Source organism: Nanorana parkeri, unplaced genomic scaffold (assembly GCF_000935625.1).
Source record: "Nanorana parkeri isolate BGI_ZX_2015 unplaced genomic scaffold, ASM93562v1 scaffold234, whole genome shotgun sequence".
In the NCBI taxonomy this organism is placed as follows: Eukaryota; Metazoa; Chordata; class Amphibia; order Anura; family Dicroglossidae; genus Nanorana; species Nanorana parkeri.
Window position 1 is genome coordinate 337,686 of NW_017306502.1, and position 11,004 is coordinate 348,689.

At 43.7% G+C, this 11,004-nt stretch overlaps 1 protein-coding gene across 1 annotated transcript in view; it reads right to left on the minus strand.

Moving 5' to 3' along the window:
* Window positions 1–643: 643 nt before the first annotated feature.
* Window positions 644–11,004, minus strand: part of NYX (nyctalopin) — a 15,830-nt gene continuing 5,469 nt past the window's right edge. The window contains exon 2 of the mRNA XM_018556322.1: window positions 644–2,025. Coding sequence (XP_018411824.1) covers window positions 644–2,025 — 1,382 coding nt within the window. The remainder of the gene's footprint in view (window positions 2,026–11,004) is intronic.

The window sequence follows — 11,004 nt, forward strand, 5'->3', positions numbered from 1 at the left end:
GTGTTTCTACAGTCCCTACAAGGCACTGGCAGCAAGCAAAATCTGGTGTCAGCAGATTTCCTCTCTAACAGCAAGCTGAGCCTTGATGTTTTTTTTTTTACATAGCTATAGAAATTTGCCCATACATGGTTTATAATGGAAATGTGTTCACTGCTCTCCAAGTTAGCCCCCCAAAGTCTGGATAGTCCTGTGCAAATATTTTGTTTTTTTAAACCTTGGCTGAAATTATGTCAAACTCACTATTACATGGTCTGACTTTATCGAGATAGCTTATTATATGGGCTACACAGTACAAAAGTCAGTCCTGCATTTTAGTATGTGAATTGAAGGACTATTTTGATACTATAGCAGAATAATGGCAGCTTCTAAATATGTCTGGAAAAGCATCCATTGATTTTCACTACAACAGTTAAATACATTTTGACAGAGAACATTGAAAAAGTAAGTGATGACAAATCAGAGCATCAATAAAATTGTGAAAGCCAAAAGCAAGCGATATAATACATATTGATGAACTATAAATACATTTCTTTGATAGATTCATTGCAAAATATAGTCTGTTCCTCAATCAATATGTTCTGGACTAGGATGACAATTTATTTACAGCTTTTTCTGAAGATATATTAGAGTAAATAGAGTAAAACTAAAAGATAATTGTTACAAAACTGATGACAAACAGCACATATTGGACAATGTGTGGTATAGAAGAATACAGAGAGGCTGTGGTTCCATTTACATCAGACAACGTGCTGTTGTCAAAGCTTTCTGTTGTATTCCCCATATCCTCATAATTTCCTCTCGGTAAGAGAAGTTTGGAGATAAGACTGCTTAGTTTTGATTCCATGGTCGATGGAAGCCTTTCAGTAGGAAAAGGAGCATAATAGGTAAAATTTTGTTCTGTTGGGTCAAGGCAGAAGCCTTCTTGGGATTGTTTAAATAAAACATTGCTTAGGTCAACGCCTGCCAGAGATGATGGAGATGAACAGGGAATGTCACGAACCAGCTTATAACTCTCCATCCAGTCTCTTAACCATTCAATCCTGCAGTCACATTCCCATGGGTTCTTAAAAAGAAACAGCCTGCCTATGAAGTAAACTGGTCTGAAGACCTCGAATGGTAATGTTGTCAAATAGTTGCTATTTAGGTGTAAGGCTACTAAACTGGTGAGATTTTCAAAAGCCGCTTCCTCAATATAACTTATTTTATTTCTGTCTAGATACAGGACTTCCAGCTCAACTAGATCTTGAAACCAAGAAGATGAGATATTCCTTATGAAGTTTCCTCCCAAATTCAACATTTTTAGTTTTTTCAATCCTTTGAAGGAGTTTTCTGGCAATTCGTTCAGCAAATTGTCATTAAGAAAGAGGTACTCCATCTTCCTGCAATCTTGGAAAGACTTATCATGAATTACATTTATTTTATTGTCTTGGAGGTTAAGGTATTTAAGATTCGGTATATCCTGAAGAGAATTATAGGCAACCGCCTCAATTCTGTTACTCTCTAAATAAACATGTGTCAAAGTGAGCATACCTCGGATAGCTCCAGGAATCCTACGAAAGTTATTCTGGAAAAGCATCAGTTCCTCTAGTAAAGGAAGGTCTAGAAATATTCGGTCTGGAATATTGAACAAATTGCAGTCTGCTAAAACCAGCTTTACCAGTTTCTTTAGAGCTGAGAATGTTCGAGTGTGTAAATAGCGTATATAGTCATTATGAGCCATTTTGAGCTCAATCAGGTTGGGCAGCCCTTTGAAAGCCCCTGGGGTGATGAAAGATATGTTGTTGTGGCTCAGTGAGAGACATTTTAATGAAGGCAAAGTCCCAAAAGCCCGCTCAGAAAGAAATTTGATGTTGTTTTTATCTAGGTTAATAAAGAAAGCTTCACATGGAAATTCATTAGGGATTTCTTGCAATCCTATTCGATCACAGAGTACAGAACAGTTTCGCTCCTGAGTGCATACACAGCTTGATGGACAAGAGCGGAAGCAGGCCCATATGGCATACAGCGGCTGGATAAACAGGAACACTGGAAGAAAAAAAGAATGTTTAGCATAGGTATATTCCAGAGCCAAGAAATACAACTGTAGTTGTAAATGTGATAATAATTGATAGGACTAATAAATACATAAGTGTCCCTTAGTAAATTCTGGTTTTCTACTGTTTACAAGCAAACATCATGGGGGGAAACAAATTATATAACGTAAACTGTTACATTATTATTATTATTATTACATAGTATTTGTATAGCGCTAACAGTTTGCGCAGCGCTTTACAGTATAAGGAAGACATTACAGTTACAATACAATTCAAGACAAGATGGTAAAGAGGGCCCTGCCCCGGAGGGCTTACAATCTAAAAGAGGAGGGGGAAGTGATACATGAGGTAGCTGGGGTAGCTGTGGGAATGAATTATGTGAGAATGTGAAGGTTCAGAATTACATTGTAATTGATTCTCATTCAATAGAAAACGCAAGCTCGTAGGCTATAGAGGAAATCCTTGGACTAAGCTACGAGACGAGGCTACTAAATTTAAACATGTTCACATTAGAGGTGAGGAGATTAAGGGGGGATATGATTTCCATGTACAAAATGTTTAATGGTGGTAGCAACATTAGCGATAAACTGTTTAAAATTAACTCCGTTACAAAAACTAGAGGCCATCACCTAAAATTGATGGAAAAAAAATTCCAGCACAAGGGGCGAAGGGGGTTCTTCACAGTAAGATCAGTTAGGGTCTGGAACTCACTGCCACAGGCGGTGATTTCAGCAAATAATGTGGAATTGTTCAAGAAACTTTTGGACGATTTCTTAAGGGACCGTAATATACAGGGGTACGGGTACTCCTAGAATGAGATCCTAATAGGTTGGACTTGATGGACTAATGTCTTTATTCAACCTCAAATACTATGTAACTATGTAACCAGGATGGTTCACTAGATGGCTCCTTTACTGTACTGGTACCGCAAAATGAAACCCCAAAGATCATCATCATCACACAAAAAACATGAGAGTTGGCAAACCCTACAAATGATTGCTCATTAGGTAGATCTTGCTGGTAGAAATCTTGTGAGAGCTAAATCAGCTGTATATCTGGGAATATTCACCTAAATATGCAATAAATGTAATTCACAAAAATGGAAAGCAATAATAGTAAATAAAAACAATTCACAAGCTAAGGAATTGAAAATTTGGCTTCTTAACCCCCCATGAAATAGCAATAAAGTTGTGTGTAAAAAAAAAAAAGTAATACAAAAATTAAAGAATCATTAAAAAAAATAAAGCATAAAAAAATTAGAAAAGAAAAAAAAAATTAAGTCCCCGCCCCCCACATACACACGCAGATATGCGTCGGGTGCGCCTATGTGCGAAAACGATGATTGCACCTATTGTGCCGCACATGTTACATATCGCCGCGGATGTCGGAGTGAGAGCGATAATTTCAGGGCCATTAATCACTGATAACACTTAACTGATGAGCAGTAAAAGCATTTTAAGCGTCGCCTATGGGTCTATGGGCGTTTTTTGCGATTTTGCGGGCGCACACAATTTTAAGGTTTGACATGATTGGTGTCTATTTACCCGACGTGATCCCGACTTTTATGTTTTACCAAAAATATGGGTATGTTACATTACTGACTTCCACACTCCGTCACATTACTGACCTCCCCACTCTGCGTTACATTACTGACCTCGGCACTCTCCGTTACATTACTGACTTCCCCACTCTGCGTTACATTACTGACCTCCGCACTGCGTTACATTACTGACTTACATCCCTCCGCCCCTCTGCTGGGCCCTGCCAGCCGCACCGAACAATTGGGACCCAAAGCAGAGGCTGCACTGTAGTCAGGCAAATTAGGCGGCCGCCTCGGCCCACGCAGGGGCTTTGCAGCTCCCTAATTTGTGTGAGTACAGACCACCCAAGGCTGGCAGCGGCGGAAATATCCCAGAAGGAGAGGCCAGGTGAGTGTGTTGCACCCCGGGGGAGAGCAGGGGGGGCAGTGGACAGATAGGCAGTGAGAGAGGAAAGGGGTGGCACAGTAGCAGTGGAAGAGCTAGATGGGGGGGGTTAATTAGCTCCCAAGCATCCTCAGGTTTTATTTTGCTAGTGTGATCATCCAACCCCATGTGAGCAATCGAACACCCCAGAGATAACACTGACCTTTTTGTTATAGAAGGTCATATTGCACAGACTGTTAAGGATCATTCCTAAGATCACATCCAATCTTCCTCTTTCCTCTCAGGAGACCAATGCAAAAGAACATTATCTAGGTGCCAAACAGACACACAGGGCTAGATCTACTAGTGTAATTCCATTTTATTACATAAATAAAAAGGAACACATTGCACTTACATATGACTAGTGCCTGATTGCACTATCCATAAAGCTTTACATTAAATCAGTGTCTTGTCTCTTAACTTGGCTGGCACAACATTACAACCATAAGATGGTGCTGTGTGTCTTGTAGTATGCCCAACTAGCTTTCAAGCTGTCAAGTTTCCAACAGAAGTAAGAGTTATCTCTCTGGCCATGCCCAACACATTTCGTTGTATGACTTCGTCAGGAGCCTCACAACAATAATTTAAAACAAAGAATGTATTTATTTACACTATTATATCAAATGCTATTATGTTTTTGGGTTGATTAATTCTGTATGCTCCTCGTTTCTTTGGTGGAAGTAGACCGCTAGATTGTCCCTTGAGATTTTACAACTTCCTTAGTCTCTAGCAAGGCTCTCCTGACTGGCTGGCACAGTGGTAGTTACTTCCTATGAGTTCTTACAAAATTCTATATTTGGAGGTCCCTTTTGTTCCCAACTGGGTACAAATATAATCGTCAATACCACCAGAATACTTAGATATATAAACAAAACCTTTTATAAGGAGGGCACAGCCAGGGGCGGACTGGGCCTGGGGGCAGGGTGGCAATTGCCCCCGGGCCTCTCTGCTGCCTTTGAAAATGGCCCCTGCCCGCTGCCGTCAGGGGGCCCGTCACTGGCCCCCGCTAAAAGAAGCCTCTAAGGTGACACATAATTTTTTTTTAAATCCGGGGACATTTTTACATGTCCCTGGGAACATAAAATAAAACATTTTATTTTTTTAATACTCACCTGATCCAGCGCCAAGTGCAGCCTCTCCCACGCTCTCCCATCTCCCACGCTGTCAGAAGCTTGCGCGCGCTGTGTGCAGCTTCTGAGAAGATAGGCTATTAGCGCAGCGGGCGCTTTGCAAAATGCGCAGCCAGCTTCCTCGCTGCGCTAATAGCGTATCTTCTTAGAAGCTGCACACAGCGCGCACAAGCTTCTGACAGCGTGGGAGACGGGAGGCTGCGCTTGTTGGTGGATCCAGGGATCAGCTGAGTATTTAAAAAAAATAAATGATTTTATGTTACCGGGGACATAATTTGTATGGGGATGCTCTCCTCAATCAGGGGACTGTCCCCAGAAATCGGGGATGAATGTAGAGCTGCAACAACTAATCGACCAAGTCAATTATAATGGATGGTTGAAAAAAGTTCTGCAAGTTTTCAATCATCGATTATCGGCTTTCGATTAGTTGGCCCTGCTCACTGCTCCACACACGCCGCGTGCCGCACCTCCTCCCCGCCTCATGCTTGCCGCTGCTAGACCCCCCCACCTGCATCCACGCTCCACACGCCGCATCTCCTCCCTGCCTCACGCTTGCTGCTTTAAGAGCCACACGCCTGCATCCACGCTCCACACGCCGCACCTCCTCCCCGCCTCACAGTTGCCTCTGCTAGACCCACCTGCCTGCATCCACGCTCCACACGCCACACCTCCTCCCCGCCTCACACTCACCGCCCGCCTACATCCATGATTGACACAGGGACGCGGGGAGTAGTAAGGAAGGAGCAGGCATGGGGGGATGACAGCCGCCAACAGACAGGCCTGATCTCAGAAGCAAGTTGCTGGAAGACTGCTCAGGTAAGCCTACCCCCCTCTATAGCTGATGGTACATTGTGCTGTATATTATACATAGGAATACAAATCCCAGCAATACATTATACACTGTATGTATAATGTACTATTGCTGGCATTTGTTGTACTCCTCTCTAGCTGGTGGTATTCTGAATTGCGCTGTATAGAGGACTACAAATCCCACCAATAATATCTTATACAGCGCAATGCGGAATACCACAAGCTATAGAGGACTACAACAATTCTCAGCAATAGTACATTATACAGCGCAATGCAGAATACCGCCAGCTGTAGAGGAATACAACAAATCTCAGAAATAGTACTTTATGCAGAATACCGCCAGCTATAATGCATTATTGCTGGCGGTATTCTGCATTGTGCTGTATAATGTATTACTGGGATTTGTAGTCCTCTATAGCTGGTGCCATTCTGCATTGATTGCTGTATAATTTTACACTTTCCATTTCACTATATTGCACACCACACTTTTTTTTCCCCTTACTTCCACCTCTTCAAGCTTGCTTCGGTGATGGACTACAATCTCAATACAAACTAGTAGTCCATCACTGGAGCCATTTTTTTTAATCCCGATTAACCGGTTCATCGAACTCAATAATCGGCTAACTAATTGATTTTGAAAATAATCATTAGCTGCAGCTCTAGATAAATGGTCACCCTACGCCAGGGATCCCCCACTAATCACCAGGGAGCCTCCACTGGCCACCACAGGGCCCCCCACTAACCACCAGGGAGCTACCACAGAGCCACCACTAATTATTAGGGAGCCCCCGCTGGCCACCAGTCCACATTGGCCACCTGAGAGCCTAATTAGGGAGCCGCCTATGCTCCACCCACACGCACCCGTGAAACTCTCTGGACCCCTGGTGAGAGCCCGCACAACCCTCCTGAGACCCTGGAGACATCGGGCGGCGAACCCAAAGCAACAGAGTATGTAGCTTCATATTATTCTGCATTGCTGCAATATGTATTGCTGGGATTTGTAGTCCTCTATAGCTGATGCTTTTCTGCATTGTTGTATAATGGTATTGCTGGGAATTGTAGTTCTCTATAACTGATGGTATTCTGCATTGTTGTGTAATGTATTGCTTGGAATTGTAGTTCTCCACAGCCAATGCCATTCTGCATTGCTGTATAATGTATTTCTGAGATTTATAGTCCTCTATGGTGGTATTATTCTGCATTGCTGTATAATGTGCTGAGATTTGTAGTCCCTCTGCAGCTTGGAGTTAGTGGCAAAACTACCAGGGTTGCAGCAGTCGTACACAGCACTGACGAGGCATCCCTCTACTACCAGTGTGCTTTAATTCTCCTCAACCGATAAATTTCTCTACTGCGTCTCTTCCAGGTGTGCATGTCATGAAGAAAGGGGGTCATGAAAACAGCTGATTCGGATGACTCGGCCCCACTGGAAGTGACACAGTCGAGAAAATGTATAGGATCGAGAAAAATTATAGGACACTGTCCGGCCCCTCCCACAGCTCACAGCCCAGAAGCATGGACAGCCAGCGGCGGTCTACAGTGGGCGAGAGTGCCTAAGTAGTGGGCATGGAGCCGAGTAAGGCCAGAACCATGTAGGGAGCCCAGTGGGAGGAGAGCATCATCCCCTAGCCAGTCGTCCCTTTCATGGACTTACTAGGAGTCCTCACATTTCCCGACCATTCACACTATCATTACATGGATGGCAAAAGTGGCAGACAGAGGCGGGGAGGAGGCAGAGCGGGAGGGGGCCAAGTTGCTGCACCATAGGCCTCTGGGTCAGCCCCTGGGCACAACCAGATCCCATTAGTGACTGTGGTCCTCCCCTGGTATTAAGTCCCTCAGCATGTATTTAAATATGGTAGTATGGGAAACATTTCACACCCCCTTGTGTCAGTATTTTGTTAAACCACCTTTTACTTTAATTACAGCCTTTAGTCTGTTGGGTATGTCTCTACTAACTTTGCACATCTAGACTTTGCAATATTTGTCCACTCTTCTTTGCAGAACTGCTCAAGTTCAGTTACATTTTATGGTGACCTTCAATTGGAAAAAAGGATCACCCCCTCCTAAAAATGACTTGTAAACTCAATCAGGTGTAGCTAATCACCTTCTCAATAGCACACAAAGCCATTTGACTTTCAACTGTGCTCAACTGTGGTCTTTTTGATTCGCTCACCATGTAGAGAGCTTTCCTGGAGCATTTCAGGTCTTTAGTAGTGCAACTGAAGCAAACAAACAATCAACAATGGTTGGCAAGGCACTGTCAAAAGATTTCCGGGATAAAGTTGTGGACAGGCACAAGTCAGGAGATGGATACAAAAAAATTCAAAGGCTTTATCAATGCCTAGAAGCACAGTGAAGTCTATTATTAGGAAGTGGAAGGTATTTGGTACAACACAAACCCTCCCCGAATCAGGACGTCACTCCAAACTGGATGAGAGAGCCAGGAGGTAACTGATCCGAGAGGCTACTAAGAGGCCTACAGCAACTCTGAAGCAGTTGCAGGAATTTATGACATAGAGTCAATGTGTGCATTTGACAACAATATCACAAATTCTCCACAAATGTGGCTTGTATGGGAGGGTTGCAAGAAAAAGCCACTCCTCAAGAAAGGCCACATGCAGTCACCACTGAGCTTTTCCAAAACACACCTTGAAGATTCTGAGGCCACATGGAAAAAGGTGTTCTGGTCAGATGAGACTAAAATTGAATTGTTTGGCCTCAACACCAAACGATATGTCTGACAGAAATCCAATACAGCTCACCATCCAAATAACACCATTCCTACAGTAAAGCATGGAGGTGGTTCCTGTTATGGGGTTGTTTCTCTGCAGCAAGGACTGGAGCACTTGTCAGGATAGAAGGAAAAATGGATGGGGCAAAATACCATGAAGTCAAATTCATGAGGAAAGTCTGCTGCCCTCTGCCAGAAAGTTGTCAATGGGAAGAAGGTTTACCTTCCATCATGACAATGACCCAAAGCACACAGCAAAAATTCCCACACAGTGGTGGAAAAAGAAAAAGGTTAATGTCCTTGCATGACCAATTAGGAGCCCAGACTGAAGCCCCATTGAAAATCTGTGGGCTGACTTGAAGACTGCAGTCCACAAACAGTCACCATCAAATTTAACTGAACTTGAGCAGTTCTGCAAAGAAGAGTGGGCAAATATTGCAAAGTCTAGATATGCAAAGTTAGTGGAGACATATCCTAACAGACAAAAGGCTGTAATTAAAGCAAAAGGTGGTTCAACAAAATACTGACAGTGTTTTTGAATGTGTTTTTTTTTGACATGTTGGTGTTATATATTTCACTTGGATGTTATAAGTTGCACTGAGTAAATACAGCTGGATAAAACAAAAACTGTGTCTGTCTTAATTTCAGGCTGCAAAGCAACAAAATGTGATTATTTTAAAGGGGGTGATTCTTTTCTATACCCACTTTATATACCTATACGCCTTACCTACCCTCATCTAAAAATAAAATTATACCCTGTAGCTCTCCACAACTTGGGTTTTAGACCCTCCCCTCTTTACTTCACGTGATGTAGTAAGAAAGCAGAGTTCCTCCATTGCTTCCGATACTGTACAAGAGCTTCTTTGCCATGCATTCTTAAAGTTGGGCACTTTGTTTTCCCTCTTGTATTGTGGCATAGAATCTTGCACAATTTTCTCTTTGCATTAGAGAGGTGCGAAACATCTCCCTTTAAGCTGTCCTAAATGTCCTCCTTCTCACAGACAGCCCCACAACCCTTATACTCACTGCCAGAACCCCGATACTCCTCCTCGTCTTCACTGACATCACCCCAACCCTCTTCCTCCTCTTTACCGCCAACGCACCAACCATCCTCCTTGTACTCTTTCTCTGCTTCAGGCTGCCATTGCTTCACAGGGATGGAGGCATTAGGTACAGGATCCTGCTAGTCCCAAGACAGCAGGATGTCCTCTTCCTCCTAAAGCTCCAGTGGCCAGTCTATTACACCTTCCAGCAGGAACACCAAAGCGATTGTGATGCTAATCCCCACGTCTTTAGGGCCTATCCTTCTGGTTGCCCCTTTGAGTGATAATAAGATGTTGCATGAATGCTGAATCAGGAGCAACTGACTTGGTGATAAAAAACCCAGCTTATGGGTCAAAGACAGGGAAGCCTGTCTTCGATGCATATTTGCATTGATACTCATTGATGGTCTGCTGTTGCTGGTACAACCGCTGCAGAATGGCCAATGTTACGTTGCAGGGCGTTGGTGCATCACATATCAGGTGGTTGGCAGGCAACTTGTGTTGCAGCTGCATTTTGGCCATGCAAACACATGCTGGGTATGACTGCATAAAGTGGCTGCACACTTTTCTGGCCTGCCACAGGACATCCTTGAAGCCAGGGTACCTAACAAGGAACCACTGCACCAGCAGGTTTAGGACATTTGCCAGGCACGGAACGTGAACTCGTATGTGAACTCTTTTCAAAAGGCAACCAGTAAGTTGGATACTATTATCACACATGGCCTTGCCTGGCACAAGATGGTGTGGGATCAGCCATCTCGCGCCCTGCCGCTAAAGAGCTGCATGAATTTCTCAGTCACTGTGTCTCCTGTTCCATAGGCATACCAGCTTGGATAGACTCTGGGGCGCCTGGGGGGAGGGGTTTTTGTGGTTCTGGGGAGTCACCAAATTAGGCTATTGAGTAAAAGGTGGATAGGTGACTGTGCTGTCATGATCAGCAAGCACAGGGTGACACCACCAGCACCAGTCCCGTATCCTTTCCAGACAGCAGCAAATATATCTATTGGGCTGTAAAGGAGATATAACACCCCTACCCATGTTTGCTGGACCACAGACCACATGAGGACCCTGCCGATGACCACATGTTCCAGCGACACAGAGACATTGCCTTCTCACATGCTGGTGGAGGGTAGACATGGCCTTGTCGGCAAAAAAGATGGTGATACATAAAAAGGAAAACCTTCACCCCGCTGAACACTATTTTTTTGAATGTTTTTTTTGCAATGGTACATGCTCCCCATGGCAGTGGCCAGCTCCCCCTGTCCTTTGTTTGAAAATCCCTTACCTGAC